Genomic DNA, 17,583 nt, shown 5'->3' on the forward strand with positions numbered 1-17,583 from the left:
CATGGTCCTTCATGTAATTACATGTTTGTAAAAGACAAAATTAGGAACACTTTGGTTCTGCTCTAACATCAAATAGCTCCACTTTTGATTTCTTTACCAGTGATGCATATTGTAACAGATCTTTCATGGAACTACCCCTGTCTGTGGACCACTTTCAGTAGCACTGCTTCAGGGAACCAAGTGTGAATAAAACATAACCCCTGCCTTCAAGAAGCTCAGAGTCTACTTGTGATTAGAACTTTAACCAGTTCATTACAATACAAGGGATAGTAAACTAAACAATAGTAATATAAAGAAGACTTCGCAGATGTGGTAGACATTTAGTAAGCCCTGCAGGTAAATCTATTCCCAAGGTGGGGAATGAGGAGGAAGGGAGGAGAGGTCTCTGCCACACCAAGGATTTTAGGCTTGGAAGTGGATGAAATAGTAATTAATTTTATGTGACTGGGGCCAGGCTATGTTAATCTTGTACCAAAAATCATAAGGGTTTGTGATTGAGTTGCAGTTACCCAGGTTGACCATCTTGTATCCCATGAGGAACATTAGAGCATCTACCCCGGGAGGAGGAAGAAGAGGGGTATTAAATGCAGAGATGACTTGGTGATTAAGAGCAACTGCACAGGACAGCCACCAACTTCTCAGTGTAACCACAATTTCAGAAGCCATGAGCATTAGGTCAGATGCAATGCTTAAATGGAAATAGGCTCTCATAATGTTGACTTCTCCCTCCTAGTTTGTAAGTATCATTATCATAATTTGTATTTTTTCCTATTCACTTCCTTCAGGTGGCCCTGGGAACAAAGCCAATGGATGGAGTGAATCACTCTGTGGTGTCAGAGTTTGTGTTCCTGGGACTCTCCAATACATGGGAAATCCAGCTTCTGCTCTTCGTGTTCTCCTCCGTGCTGTATGTGGCAAGCCTGGTGGGAAACTCCCTCATTGTGCTCACGGTGACTGCTGACCGTCACTTACACTCCCCCATGTACTTTCTGTTGGCCAACCTCTCTCTAATTGACCTGGGAGTTTCTTCTGTCACTTCTCCCAAGATGATTTTTGACATTTTCAGAAAGCATAAAGTCATTTCCTTTGGAGGCTGCATCACTCAAATCTTCTTCATCCACATCATTGGTGGTGTGGAGATGGTGCTGCTCATAGCCATGGCCTTTGACAGATATGTGGCCATATGCAAACCCCTCCACTATCTGACCATCATGAGCCCACGGATGTGCATTTTCTTTTTAGTGGCTGCCTGGATGGTTGGCCTTATTCATTCTGTGGTTCAATTGGCTTTTGTAGTAAACTTACCCTTTTGTGGCCCTAATGTGTTGGACAGCTTTTACTGTGACCTTCCTCGGTTCATCAGACTTGCTTGTACAGACACCTACTGCCTGGAGTTTATGGTCATAGCCAACAGTGGATTCATCTCTGTGGGTTCTTTCTGCATATTGCTCATTTCCTACATTGTTATCATCGTCAGCGTTCAGAAACACTCTTCAGCTGGTTCATCCAAGGCTCTGTCTACACTTTCAGCTCATATCACCATGGTAGTTTTGTTTTTTGGTCCTTTGATATTCTTCTATACATGGCCATCTCTTTCCTTACCCCTGGATAAGTTTCTGGGCATTTTTGATGCAGTTCTCACTCCTTTCCTTAATCCTATCATTTACACATTCAGGAATCAAGAAATCAAGGTGGCAATGAGGAGGGTATGCAGACAGCTTGTAAGTTATGGGAAAATCTCTTAAGTGATTGACAGCCTTTTGAAGTCTCCTCACTGACCACTGGAGTCCCATTGTTGGTGTTCAAACTCCGAGAGAAGCTTCTCTTTATCCTCTCTTGATTTGATTATTCAAGTTGATAAAGAGTCTATTTTTGCCATTCACTTAGGAGTGGGTGGCATTCACTTCTGGAAAGACAGAAGGAGTATTATACAAAGTATTTGCAAACCAAAGATTATAATAATCTGTGCTGAATTCCTAGGGAATAACATTTAAGTGAAGTATTTATTATTAGAAATAGAAAAGAGGGCAGACTCCTCCAAAGTATTCAGAAAGTGGGAAGTTTTCTTTTAACAGGAGTCCGTCTCACAGACAGGAATTCCTGGTGGAATCAAGGGGACGTTTGCTAAGGGAGAGGTGAACTGAGTCTCCTCCCTGCACCTGCTGCTTGTCCCCACCCCACCCCACTTTTTTTTTTTATCTTCATTTTATTGAGATATATTCACATACCACGCAGTCATACAAAACAAATCGTACCTTCGATTGTTCACAGTACCATTACATAGTTGTACATTCATCACCTAAATCAATCCCTGACACCTTCATTAGCACACACACAAAAATAATAAAAATAATAATTAAAGTGAAAAAGAGCAATTGAAGTAAAAAAGAAAACTGGGTACCTTTGTCTGTTTGTTTGTTTGTTTCCTTCCCCTATTTTTCTACTCATCCATCCATAAACTAGACAAAGTGGAGTGTGGTCCTTATGGTTTTCCCAATCCCATTGTCACCCCTCATAAGCTACATTTTTATACAATTGTCTTCGAGATTCATGGGCTCTGGGTTGTAGTTTGATAGTTTCAGGTATCCACCACCAGCTACCCCAATTCATTAGAACCTAAAAAGGGTTGTCTAAATTGTGCATAAGAGTGCCCACCAGAGTGACCTCTCGGCTCCTTTTGGAATCTCTCTGACACTGAAGCTTATTTCATTTCCTTTCACCTCCCCCTTTTGGTCAAGAAGATGTTCTCCGTCCCACGATGCCAGGTCTACATTCCTCCCCGGGAGTCATATTCCACATTGCCAGGGAGATTCACTCCCCTGGGTGTCTGATCCCACGTAGAGGGGAGGGCAGTGATTTCAACTTTCAAGTTGGTTTAGCTAGACAGAGCCAACATCTGAGCAACAAAGAGGCATTCGGGAGGAGGCTCTTAGGCACAATTATAGAGAGGCCTAGCCTCTCCTTTGCAGCAACTGTCTTCCCAAGGGTAAATCCTGTGGTAGAGAGGTCAACCCATCAAACCACCGGTTCCCTATGTCTGTGGTCATGTTAGCAACCATTGAGGAGGGGTAGGCCAATACCCCTGCATTCTCCACAGGCTCCTCAAGGGGGCACTACATATTTTTTTCCTGGTTTTTTTTTTTTTTTAACCTGTTCTTCCTTTTTAAATCAACTGTATGGAAAAAAAAAATTAACAAACAAACAGAAAAACAAACAAACAAAAAAGAAAAACATACAATAAAAGAACATTTCAAAGAGACCATAACAAGGGAGTAAGAAAAAGACAGCTAACCTAAGATAACTGCTTTACTTCCAACCTGTTCCTACTTTACCCCAAGAAAGTTACATAATATAGCAACATTTCTGTGAAATTGTTCCTACTATATCCATCAGAAATTAACAGACCATAGTCATTCCTGGGCATCCCCAGAACATTGAATAGCATATCTGTTCTTCTTGGATTACTGTTCCCCCTTCCTTAATTGCTCTCTATTGATAGTTCCCCTACATTCTACATTATAAACCATTTGTTTTACATTTTTCAAAGTTCACATTAGTGGTAGCATGTAATATTTCTCTTTCTGTGCCTGGCTTATTTCGCTCAGCATTATGTCTTCAAGGTTCATCCATGTTGTCACATGTTTCACGAGGTCGTTCCTTCTTACTGCTGTGTAGTATTCCATTGTGTGTATATACCACATTTTATTTATCCACTCATCTGTTGAAGGACATTTGGGTTGTTTCCATCTCTTAGCAATTGTGAATAATGCTGCTATGAACATTGGCATGCAGATATCTGTTCGTGACACTGCTTTCCGATCTTCCAAGTATGTACTGAGAAGTGCAATCGCTGGATCGAATGGTAACTCTACATCTAGTTTTCTAAGGAACTGCCAGACCGACTTCCAGAGTGGCTGAACCATTATATAGTCCCACCAACAATGAATAAGAGTTCCAGTTTCTCCACATCCCCTCCAGCATTTGTAGTTTCCTGTTTGTTTAATGGCAGCCACTCTAATCGGTGTTTGATGGTATCTCATTGTGGTCTTAATTTGCATTTCTCTAATAGCTAGTGAAGCTGAACATTTTTTCATGTGTTTGTTGGCCATTTGTATTTCCTCTTCAGAGAACTGTCTTTTCATATCTTTTGCCCATTTTATAATTGGGCTGTCTGTACTATTGTCATTGAGTTGTAGGATTTCTTAATATATGCAAGATATCAGTCTTTTGTCAGATACATGGTTTCCAAAAATTTTTTCCCATTGAGTTGGCTGCCTCTTTACCTTTTTGAGAAATTCCTTTGAGGTGCAGAAACTTCTAAGGTTGAGGAGTTCCCATTTATCTATTTTTTCTTTTGTTGCTTGTGCTTGAGGTGTAAAGTCTAGGAAGTGGCCGCCTAATGCAAGGTCTTGAAGATGTTTTCCTACATTATCTTCTAGGAGTTTTATGGTACTTTCTTTTATATTGAGATCTTTCATCCATTTTGAGTTAATTTTTGTGTAGGGTGTGAGGTAGGGGTCCTCTTTCATTCTTTTGGATATGGATATCCAACTCTCCCAGCCCCATTTGTTGAAAAGACCATTATGACTCAGTTCAGTGACTTTGGGGGCCTTATCAAAGATCAGTTGGCCTTAGATCTGAGGGTCTATCTCTGAATTCTCAATTCGATTCCATTGATCTATATGTCTATCTTTGTGCCAGTACCATGCTGTTTTGGCAACTGTGGCTTTATAATAAGCTTCAAAGTCAGGGAGTGTAAGTCCTTGCACTTCGTTTTTCTTTTTTAGAGTGTCTTTAGCAATTCAAGGCATCTTTCCTTTCCAAATAAATTTGATAACTAGCTTTTCCAAGTCTGCAAAGTAGGTTGTTGGAATTTTGATTGGGATTGCATTGAATCTGTAGATGAGTTTGGGTAGAATTGACACCTTAATGACATTTAGCCTTCCTAACCATGAACATGGATTATTTTTCCATCTTTTAAGGTCCCCTTCTATTTCTTTTAGTAGAGTTATGTAGTTTTCTTTGCATAGGTCTTTTACATCTTCGGTTAAGTTTATTCCTAGGTACTTGATTTTTTTAGTTGCTATTGAAAATGGTATCTTTTTCTTGAGTATCTCTTCAGTTTGTTCATTTCTAGCATATAGAAACATTACTGACTTATGTGCATTAATCTTGTATCCCGCTACTTTGCTAAATTTGTTTATTAGCTCTAGTAGCTGTATCGTCGATTTCTCAGGGTTTTCCAGATATAAGATCATATCATCTGCAAACAATGACAGTTTTACTTCTTCTTTTCCAATTTGGATGCCTTTTATTTCTTTGTCTTGCCGGATTGCCCTGGCTAGCACTTCCAGTACAATGTTGAATAACAGTGGTGACAGCGCGCATCCTTGTCTTGTTCCTGATCTTAGAGGGAAGGCTTTCAGTCTCTCACCATTATGTACTATGCTGGCTGTGGGTTTTTCATATATGCTCTTTATCATATTGAGGAAGTTTCCTTCAATTCCTACCTTTTGAAGTGTTTTTATCAAAAACAGATGTTGGATTTTGTCAAATGCTTTTTCAGCATCTATTGAGATGATCATTTGATTTTTCCCTTTTGATTTGTTAATGTGTTGTAATACATTGATTGATTTTCTTATGTTGAACCATCCTTGCATGCCTGGAATGCACCCCACTTGGTCATGGTGTATGATTTTTTTAATGTGTCTTTGGATTCGATTTGCAAGTATTTTGTTGAGGATTTTTGCATCTATATTCATTAGGGAGATCGGCCGGTAGTTTTCCTTTTTTGTAGCATCTTTGCCTGGTTTTGGTATTAGATTGATGTTAGCTTCATAAAATGAGTTAGGTAGTGTTCCATTTTCTTAAATGTTTTGAAAGAGTTTGAGTAAGACTGGTGTCAGTTCTTTCTGGAAAGTTTGGTAGAATTCCCCTGTGAAGCCATCTGGCCCTGGGCATTTATTTGTGGGAAGATTTTTGATGACTGATTGGATCTCTTTGCTTGTGATGGGTTGATTGAGGTCTTCTATTTCTTCTCTGGTCAGTCTAGGTTGTTCATATGTTTCCAGGAAATTGTCCATTTCCTCTACATTATCCAGTTTGTTGCCATACAGTTGTTCATAGTATCCTCTTATAATTTTTTTAATTTCTTCAGGATCTGCAGTTATGTCACCTTTTTCATTCATTATTTTGTTTATATGGGTCTTCTCTCTTTTTGATTTTGTCAGTCTAGCTAGGGGCTTGTCAATCTTGTTGATCTTCTCAAAGACCCAACTTTTGGTGATATTTATCTCAGAGCTCTCTTAGTTCTGCTCTTGTCTTGACCTGCCCAAATTGCAAGTCTTTGAAGCTTTCTGTATTGGGCTTCTTAGAGTAATTGTTCTACAAAAAGAAAAAAAGGATTTAAAAAAAAAAAAAAGGGCCCTCCTCAGAGATCTAATGGGTTATTGAAATGCTAAGAGACAAAGCAATTAGGGCCATTAAGGAAAGGTCCACAGGGCAGAGAGATCAGCTTTTCTTCGGGATTTGCATATGAGCCTCAGGGCCTGAGCTCTGCCCTTCCCCTTTCTATGTTCACCAGGACTCCAAAAATCCTCCGCTTTTATTTTGGAGTTTTTCATGTTGTTTTTTTCTATGCCTGTCTCCTCTCTGCTGGGCTGGCTGCTCTCAGATTCTCTGGTGTCTGGTCTCAGTCTATCTATGGTTGGAGTTTGGATCAGTAGAATGAGTTTCCGATAAGGGCTGCCACTGCAGTTCTCCCTTCCCCTTCCTGGAGCTGACAGCCCCTCCTCCCACGGGACTGAGCTTGGCAGGGAGGGGCATGGGTCCCCTGGCCACAAAAACTTTCAGATTTCGCTGATCTCAGCAGTTCCACGTTTTCATGAGTGTTGTATGAAGTATGCCCAAAGTCAGATTGCTCTGTGTTGTCCAGTCCACGCAGTTCCTGGCTTTCTACCTACTTTCCTGGAGGAGTAACTAAAACATACAGCTCACCAGTCCGCCATCTTGCCCCGCCCCCCCCCCCACTATTAAGCTGGGTGTGCAAGGAGGGAAGAATCTTTGGGAGCACATACATGGGGGTTGATGGGTGCATTTTCTGAGTAGCAGCTGTGTGAGCTGTTCTTGGAATACAAAGTCAGAACTGGGAAAACATGATGTTTCTCCCTGATCAGCATTATACTACTCAAACTTACTAAGTTTTTCTTCCCCCTTTCTTCCAATTTCCTTATTTTCCTTCTACCTCAATTGCTCAATTCACTATCAGCTAGCATGGTTTTCTTTCTATTTCCCTTTCCTCTTTCAGGCTCTCTTCTTATTCTCCTTTTTCTTCCAAATTTCCTCCTTCTTCCCCTCCTTCCCTTCACTACCTGCTGTCTCCTTCTAACCTCCCTTTACTGCTGCCCCTGTTAAATTGCTCTATTATAGTTATTATAAGAGGCCTACTCCACAGGCTTCATGTCCTGATGAGATTTTGCTTTTTGGTCACCAGGGCTCGGCTATGGAGTGAGGGGAGATGGACTAATTGCAAGGGTGGAGTCACTAACAGCAGTGGCTTTTGCACTTATGGACAGTGACCTACAGTAAGGACTATAGTATATCTCACAGGATATGTCCCATTTCCCCCCAAATATATGGAACTGAAAGTTTCAAATAATACCTATCTTTAGGAAGTTTTATTTTATTTTATTTTTTCCTTTCTCTTTCTCTTCTGGTCACAGTCCACAAACTGATTTCAGAATCCATGCATGAATTGTGACTGCTTTGGAGGAGTTGAGTGTAAGCAATGTTGTGCATGTGCATAGGATTGTGTCTTGTTTTTCTTTGCATTACAGTGGGTAGATAGGCAGCAGCCTAAAAGGGCAGGCCATGACAAATTTAGAGAAATTGTATTTGTTGTAATAAATGATGGGTGAGACTTGATAAGAGCAAGTGTTGCACTCCCTGATAAATTCCCTCTATTTCATATTTATGATGGAATGTACTCAACTGCCCTTCTGCGTTCACTGTGGTTTAGTAAATTCCTCTGGTCTCTTTACCTATTTTATCATTTTTATATTTTTTCAGTTTAGGGTCTGATCTTGGGAAGGCAAAATCAAACGAGCTATTAGAAATTAGTTATCAAAAGAGAATGGTCACTTGGTTGAGATAGTAGTATAGGTAGTATAAATATCTGAAAACAAGAATGTTTACAGCATTTTATAAATCAGTGACAATATAATGCTTAAAAATAAACAGTGAAAAGAACCTTTGCTCTTTCATAGGCAATTAATTTTTTAAAAAAATGAAGCACATAAAGTCAGCATAGAGTCCAAAATATTATTCTTGTGAGCTACAGAATCTCTGCTAACTAGGAAAATTACACAGAAGGCAAAGAATAGTATTTACTGTCTCTAATTAAGAATAGAATGAGAACACCAAGATAAATTTGTCATGTGACAGGGTGGGGCAAGATGGCAGATTGTTGAGCTTTATGTTTTAGTTACTCCTCCAGGAAAGTAGGTAGAAAGCCAGAAACTGTGTATACTGGACACTGCAGAGCAATTTGACTTTGGGAATACTTCATACAACACTCATGAATACAGTGAACTGCTGAGATCAGCGAAATCTGTAAGTTTTTGCACCCAGGGGACCCGCACTGCTCCCTGCCAGGCTCAGTCCTGTGGGAGGAGGGGCTGTCAGCGCCGGGAAGGAGAAGGGAGAACTGCAGTGACAGCTCTTATTGGAAACTCATTCTACTGATCCAAACTCCAACCATAGATAGACTGAGACCAGACACCAGAGAATCTGAGAGCAGCCAGCCCAGCAGAGAGGAGATAGGCATAGCAAAAAACAGCAAGAAAAACTCAAAAATAAAAGCAGAGGCTTTTTGGAGTTCTGGTGAACATAGAAAGGGAAAGGGCAGAGCTCAGGCCCTGAGGCTCATATGCAAATCCTGAAGAAAAACTGATCTCTCTGCCCCCTGGATCTTTCCTTAATGGCCCTAATTGCTTTGTCTCTTAGCATTTCAATAACCCATTAGATTTGCCAGGAGGGCTTTTTTTTTTTTTTTAATCTTTTTTTTTTTTTTCTGTTTCTAAAACAATTACTCTAAGAAGCCCAATACAGAAAGCTTCAAAGACTTGCAATTTGGGTAGGTCAAGACAAGAGCAGAACTAAGAGAGCTCTGAGACAAAAGGCAATAATCCAGTGGCTGAGAAAATTCACTAAACACCACAACTTCCCAAGAAAAGGGGGGTGTCCACTCACAGCCATCATGCTGGTGGACAGGAAACACTCCTGCCCATCGCCAGACCCATAGCCCGGAGCTGCCCCAGACAACCCAGTGTGATGGAAGTGCTTCAAATAACATGCACACACCACAGAACTGGGCATGGACATTAGCCTTCCCTGCACCCTCAGCTGGTTGTCCCAGAGTTGGGAAGGTGGAGCAGTGTGAATTAACAAAGCCCCATTCAGCCATCATTTCAGCAGACTGGGAGCATCCCTACACAGCCCAGCAGTCTGGAACCACCCTGGGGGGATGTCACTCACCTGTGACATAGCACAGTCATTCCTCAACAGAGGACCAAGGGGTGCATGGCCTGGAAGAGTGACCCATCACAAGTCTCAGGGGCCATATGCCAATACCAAGAACTTGTGGGTCAGTGGCCCAGACAAACTGTGGCAGGACTGAACTGAAGGATTAGACTATTGCAGCAGCTTTAAAACTCCAGGAACACCAGGAAGATTTGATTGTTAGAGCCAACCCCCCTCCCTGACCGCCCAGACACATGCCCCATATACAGGGGGACAACACCAACTACACATGGAAGCTTGGTACACCAATTGGACCCCATGAGACTCACTCCCCCACTCACCAGAAAGGCAAAGCAGGGGAGAACTGGCTTGTGAAGAACAGGTGGCTCGTGGACACCACCTGCTGGTTACTTAGAGAAAGTGTACACCACGAAGCTCTAGATCTGATAAATTAGAGATAAGGAATTCAATTGGTCTACAAATCATAAAAGAACCCTACAAATTTAAGCAAATGCCAAGAGGACAAAAACAACGGAAAATTCTAAAGCATATGAAAAAACCAGACGATATGAATAACCCAAGCCCAAACACCCAAATCAAAAGATCAGAAGAGACACAGTCCCTAGAGCAACTAATCAAAGAACTAAAGATGAACAATGAGACCATAGTACAGGATACAAAGGATATCAAGAAGACCCTAAAAGAGCATAAAGAAGACATTGCAAGACTAAATAAAAAAATAGATGATCTTATGGAAACTAAAAAAACGGTTGAACAAATTAAAAAGATTCTGGATACTCATAGTGTAAGACTAGAGGAAGTTGAACAATGAATCAGCGGCCTGGAAGATGACAGAATGGAAAACGAAAGCACAAAAGAAAGAATGGGGAAAAAATTGAAAAAATCGAAACTGTCCTCAGGGATATGATAGATAATATAAAATGTCCAAATATAAGACTCATTGGTGTTCCAAAAGGGGAAGAAAAAGGTAAAGGTCTAGGAAGAGTATTCAAAGAAATTGTTGGGGAAAACTTCCCAAATCTTCTAAACACCATAAATACACAAATCATAAATGCCCAGCAAACTCCAGATAGAATAAATCCAAATGAACCCACTCTGAGACATATTCTGATCACACTGTAAAACACAGAAGAGAAGGAGCAAGTACTGAAAGCAGCAAGAGAAAAGTAATTCACCACATACAAAGGAAACAGCATAAGACTAAGTAGTGACTACTCAGCAGCCACCATGGAGGCGAGAAGGCAGTGGCATGATATATTTAAAATTCTGAGTGAGAAAAATTTCCAACCAAGAATTTTTTATCCAGCAAAGCTCTCCTTCAAATTTGAGGGAGAGCTTAAATTTTTCACAGACAAACAAATGCTGAGATAATTTGCTAACAAGAGACCTGCCCTACTGGAGATACTAAAGGGAGCCCTACAGGCAGAGAAACAAAGAAAGGACAGAGAGACTTGGAGAAAGATTCAGTACTAAAGAGATTCAGTATGGGTACATTAAAGGATATTAATAGAGAGAGGGGAAAAATATATATGACAAACATAAACCAAAGGATAAGATGGCTGATTCAAGAAATGCATTCCCGGTTATAACACTGAATGTAAATGGATTAAACTCCCCAATTAAAAGATATAGATTTGCAGAATGGATTAAGAAAAACTGAACCATCAATATGTTGCATACAAGAGACTCATCTTAGACACAGGGAGACAAAGAAATTGAAAGTGAAAGGATGGAAAAAATATTTCATGCAATCTACAGCCAAAAGAAAGCAGGTGTAGCAATATTAATCTCAGATAAAATAGACTTTAAATGCAGGGATGTTATGAGAGACAAAGAAGGCCACTACATACTAATAAAAGGGGAAATTCAACAAGAAGAAATAAGGATCATAAATGTTTATGCACCCAATCAAGGTGCCACAAAATACATGAGAGAAACACTGGTAAAACTAAAGGAAGCAGTGGATGTTTCCACAATAATTGTGGGAAACTTCAACACATCACTCTCTCCTATAGATAGATCAACCAGACAGAAGACCAATAAGGAAATTGAAAACCTAAACAATCTGAAAAATGAATTGGATTTAATAGACATATATAGAACATTACATCCCAAATCACCAGGATACACGTACTTCTCTAGTGTTCATGGAACTTTCTCCAGAATAGATCATATGCTGGGACATAAAACAAAGCTGAATAAATTTAAAAAGATTGAAATTATTCAAAGCAGACTCTCTGACCACAGTAGAATACAATTAGAAGTCAATAACCATCAGAGACTTAGAAAATTCACAAATATCTGGAGGTTAAACAACACACTCCTAAACAATCAGTGGGTTAAAGAAGAAATAGCAAGAGAAATTGCTAAATATATAGAGATGAATGAAAATGAGAATGCAACATACCAAAACCTATGGGATGCAGAAAAAGCAGTACTGAGGGGGAAATTTACAGCACTAAATGCACATATTAAAAAGGAAGAAAGAGCCAAAATCAAAGAACTAATGGATCAACTGAAGAAGCTAGAAAATGAACAGCAAACCAATCCTAAACAAAGTAGAAGAGAAGAAATAACAAGGATTAAAGCAGAAATAAATGACATAGAGAACAAAAAAACAATAGAGAGGATAAATATCACCAAAAGTTGGTTCTTTGAGAAGATCAACAAGATTGACAAGCCCCTAGCTAGACTGACAAAATCAAAAAGAGAGAAGACCCATATAAACAAAATAATGAATGAAAAAGTGACATAACTGCAGATCCTGAAGAAATTAAAAAAATCATAACAGGATACTATGAACAACTCTATGGCAACAAAGTGGATAATGTAGAGGGAATGGACAATTTCCTGGAAACATATGAACCACCTAGACTGACCAGAGAAGAAATAGAAGACCTCAATCAACCCATCACAAGCAAAGAGATCCAATCAGTCATCAAAAAGCTTCCTACAAATAAATGCCCAGGGCCAGATGGCTTCACAGGGGAATTCTACCAAACTTTCCGAAAAGAACTGATACAAATCTTACTTAAACTCTTTCAAAACATTGAAGAAAATGAAATACTACCTAACTCATTTTATGAAGCTAACATTAATCTAATACCAAAACCAGGCAAAGATGCTACAAGAAAGGAAAACTACCGGCCGATCTCCCTAATGAATATAGATGCAAAAATCCTCAACAAAATACTTGCAAATCAAATCCAAATACCCATTAAAAAAATCATACACCATGACCAAATGGGGTTCATTCCAGGCATGCAAGGATTGTTCAACATAAGAAAATCAATCAATGTATTACAACACATTAACAATTTGAAAGGGAAAAATCAAATGGTCATCTCAATAGATGCTGAAAAAGCATTTCACAAAATCCAACATCCGTTTTTGATAAATCAGTTCAAAAGGTTGGAGTTGAAGGAAACTTCCTCAATATGATAAAGAGCATATATGAAAAACCCACAGCCAGCATAGTACTCAATGGTGAGAGACTGAAAGCCTTCCCTCTAAGATCAGGAACAAGACAAGGATGCCCACTGTCACCACTGTTATTCAACATTGTGCTGGAAGTGCTAGCCAGGGCAATCTGGCAAGACAAAGAAATAAAAGGCACCCAAATTAGAAAGGAAGAAGTAAAACTGTCATTGTTTGCAGATGATATGATCTTATATCTGGAAAACCCCGAGAAATCGATGATACAGCTACTAGAGCTAATAAACAAATTTAGCAAAGTAGAGGGATACAAGATTAATGCACATAAGTCAGTAATGTTTCTATATGCTAGAAATGAACAAACTGAGGAGACACTCAAGAAAAAGATGCCATTTTCACTAGCAACTAAAAAAATCAAGTACCTAGGAATAAACTTAACCAAAGATGTAAAAGACCTATGCAAAGAAAACTACATAACTCTACTAAAAGAAATAGAAGGGGACCTTAAAAGATGGAAAAATATTCCATGTTCATGGATAGGAAGGCTAAATGTCATTAAGATGTCAGTTCTACCCAAACTCTTCTACAGATTCAATGCAATCCCAATCAAAATTCCGACAACCTACTTTGCAGACTTGGAAAAGCTAGTTATCAAATTTATTTGGAAAGGGAATTTGCCTCGAATTGCTAAAGACACTCTAAAAAAGAAAAACATAGTGGGAAGACTTACACTCCCTGACTTTGAAGCTTATTATAAAGCCACAGTTGTCAAAACAGCATGGTACTGGCACAAAGATAGAAATATGGATCAATGGAATCGAATTGAGAATTCGGAGGTAGACCCCCAGATCTATGGCCGACTGATCTTTGATAAGGCCCCCAAAGTCACTGAACTGAGTCATAATGGTCTTTTCAACAAATGGGGCTGGGAGAGTTGGCTATCCATATCCAAAAGAATGAAAGAGGACCCCTACCTCACACCCTACACAAACATTAACTCAAAATGGACCAAAGATCTCAATATAAAAGAAAGTGCCATAAAACTCCTAGAAGATAATGTAGGAAAACATCTTCAAAACGTTGTATTAGGCGGACACTTCCTAGACTTTACACCCAATGTGCAAGCAACCAAGGGAAAAATAGATAAATGGGAACTCCTCAAGCTTAGAAGTTTCTGTACCTCAAAGGAATTTCTCAAAAAGGTGAAGAGGCAGCCAACTAAATGGGAAGAAATTTTTGGAAACCATGTATCTGACAAAAGACTGATATCTTGCATATATAAAGAAATCCTACAACTCAATGACAATAGTACAGACAGCCCAATTATAAAATGGGCAAAAGATATGAAAAGACAGTTCTCTGAAGAGGGAATGCAAATGGCCAAGAACATATGAAAAAATGTTCAGCTTCACTAGCTATTAGAGAGATACAAATTAAGACCACAATGAGATACCATCTAACACCGATTAGAATGGCTGCCATTAAACAAACAAGAAACTACAAATGCTGGAGGGGATGTGGAGAAATTGGAATTCTTATTTATTGTTGGTGGGACTGTATAATTGTTTAGCCCTCTGGAAGTCAGTCTGGCAGTTCCTTAGAAAACTAGATGTAAAGTTACCCTTCAATCCAGCGATTGCACTTCTCGGTATATATCCGGAAGATCAGAAAGCAGTGACACGAATAGATATCTGCATGCCAATCTTCATAGGAGCATTATTCACAAATGCCAAGAGATGGAAACAACCCAAATGTCCTTCAACAGATGAGTGGATAAATAAAATGTGGTATATACACACGATGGAATACTACACGTTAGTAAGAAGGAACGATCTCGTGAAACATATGACAACATGGATGAACCTTGAAGAGATAATGCTGAGCGAAATAAGCCAGGCACAAAAAGAGAAATACTATATGCTACCACTAATGTGAACTTTGAAAAATGTAAAACAAATGGTTTATAATGTAGAATGTCGGGGAACTATCAATAGAGAGCAATTAAGGAAGGGGGAACAATAATCCAAGAAGAACAGATAAGCTATTGTGGGTAAATTTAATGTTCTGGGAATTCCCAGAAATGACCATGGTCTGTTAATTGCTGATGGGTATAGTAGGAACAAGTTCACAGAAATGTTGTTATATTAGGTAACTTTCTTGGGGTAGAGTAGGAACATGTTGGAAGTAAAGTAGTTATCTTAGGTTAGTTGTCTTTTTCTTACTCCCTTGTTATGGTCTCTTTCAAATATTTTTTTATTATATGTTTTTTTTAAATTATTTTTTTATTTTTCATACAGTTGATTTAAAAAAAAAAAGTTAAAAAAGAAAAACAAGGAAAAAAATATGTAGAGCCCCCTTGAGGAGACTGTGGAGAATGCAGGGGTATTGGCGTACCCCACCTCAATGGTTGCTAACATGACCACAGACATAGGGGACTGGTGGTTTGATGGGTTGACCTCTCTACCACAGGATTTACCCTTGGGAACACTGTTGCTTCAAAGGAGAGGCTAGGACTCCCTATAATTGTGCCTAAGAGCCTCCTCCCGAATGCCTCTTTGTTGTTCACATGTGGCCCTCTCTCTCTACCTAAGCCAACTTGGCAGGTGAAATCACTGCCCTCCCCCCTACGTGGGATCAGTCACCCAGTGGAGTGAATCTCCCTGGCAACGTGGAATATGACTCCCGAGGAGGAATGTAGACCTGGCATTGTGGGATGGAGAACATCTTCTTGACCAAAAGGGGGAGGTGAAAGGAAATGAAATAAGCTTCAGTGGCAGAGAGATTCCAAAAGGAGCCGAGAGTTCACTCTGGTGGGCACTCTTACGCACAATTTAGACAACCCTTTTTAGGTTCTAATGAATTGGGGTAGCTGGTGGTGGATACCTGAAACTATCAAACTACAACCCAGAACCCATGAATCTCGAAGACAATTGTATAAAAATTTAGCTTATGAGGGGTGACAATGGGATTGGGAAAGCCATAAGGACCACACTCCCCTTTGTCTAGTTTATGGATGGATGAGTAGAGAAATAGGGGAAACAAACAAACAAACAAAGGCACCCAGTGTTCTTTTTTTACTTCAATTGCTCTTTTTCACTTTAATTATTATTCTTGTTATTTTTGTGTGTGTGCTAATGAAGGTGTCAGGGATTGGTTTAGGTGATGAATGTACAGATATGTAATGGTACTGTGAACAATCGAATGTACGATTTGTTTTGTATGACTGTGTGGTATGTGAATATATCTCAATAAAATGAAGGTTTAAAAAAAAAATAAAGAAATTGCTAGAGGGAAATACCTGAAGTGGTCAAACTGCAACCCAGTGATCTTGATTCTTGAAGACAATTGTATAACTATTTAGGGTGGCATAGAGAAGATGGACAGATTTAGGTGTTCTGTTTTGCTTTTATTTTTAATTTGGAGTAAGGAGAAGTTCAAAAATTGATTCTGATGATGAACGCACAACTGTATGATGGTGCTGTGAATAATTGTACACTGTGGATGACTGTAGCGTGTGTGAGTATATCTCAATTAAACTGTATTTTAACAAAGTAAATGAACAATGGGGGAGGAGGGAAATGGGATGTTTTGGATGTTCTTTTTAATTTTAATTTTATTTTTTTGGAGTAATGAAAATGTTCAAAGTTTGATTGTGGAGATGAAAGCACAACTATATGATGATACTGTGAACTGACTGTACACTTTGAATGACTGTATGTTACGTGATTATATCTCAACAAATTGCATAAAAACGTGAAAAAAAATTTGTCATTAATTGTTAAGAGAGAGGAAAACTGTTTTCTAGTCTTGCTTTAATATAATATTTGGCAGTAAAGCATTCTAAATTTTTTTTTAATAAACCCATCAAAAGCTGACTTCTATTTCACAGAGAATATTTGAAAGTGGGTGATTGAAAATTGTCTGTCATATACAATTCTATTAGTAGACCAGCCAAGCTCGTGAGCACAGAAAATATAATTCCCTACATACAGCTACACACACCCTATTTATACTTTGTTAATGGTAATAAATATTATTCAAATATGAACATATTCACTAAAATGATCCAAAGTTATAGACAGTTGGTAAATGCCTAAGTAAAGGGACACACACACACCCTGACCAATGTTTTAATGTTTCAATATTCATATTCAATTTTATTTAAAAATTATCCAAAGAATATCCAATAATTAGCTTATTTAACAATTAACCAAGTTCTTAAAATTAACTTAAAATTAGAAGTTTTATTTAAGAGGACACTATCGAACTGTTAGAATTATAATCCAAATTGAGGATATTTTACATTTTTCATAACCTTAAATGCTTGTTTTATATACCATACTAATAAGATCTTGGAGATGACTTTTACCTGTTTTATAAAAAAATTATCCAATCAGTCTGCATTTTTTTTGATTACGTGAATTTGAATTTTTTTATAACAATACTTCTAAGCTAAGAATTTCTATGAGAAAATATTTTTTTCTGAAAAACCTAGCACATTTGAAGTATTAGAAGTTCAGTTTTTTATTTTTTGGTAATTTGGGAACATTAGACTCATGCCATCACTTACTAATCTCTATAATCAATACTAATGGATTGACTCTATTT

At 38.6% G+C, this 17,583-nt stretch overlaps 1 protein-coding gene across 1 annotated transcript; it reads left to right on the top strand.

Annotated features, from left to right (window-relative positions):
- Positions 1-803: 803 nt before the first annotated feature.
- LOC119533408 (olfactory receptor 4F3/4F16/4F29-like) lies at positions 804-1,745 on the top strand. Its single transcript, XM_037835451.1, has one exon. It carries the CDS (start codon positions 807-809, stop codon positions 1,743-1,745), a length of 939 nt encoding a protein of 312 aa, XP_037691379.1. The 5' UTR covers positions 804-806.
- Positions 1,746-17,583: the final 15,838 nt, after the last annotated feature.

Source organism: Choloepus didactylus, chromosome 4, assembly GCF_015220235.1.
Source record: "Choloepus didactylus isolate mChoDid1 chromosome 4, mChoDid1.pri, whole genome shotgun sequence".
NCBI lineage: Eukaryota > Metazoa > Chordata > Mammalia > Pilosa > Megalonychidae > Choloepus > Choloepus didactylus.

Coding starts and splice junctions, on each gene's coding strand:
- LOC119533408 (XM_037835451.1), top strand. CDS start 807: ATGGATGGAGTGAATCACTCTGTGGTGTCAGAGTTTGTGTTCCTGGGA.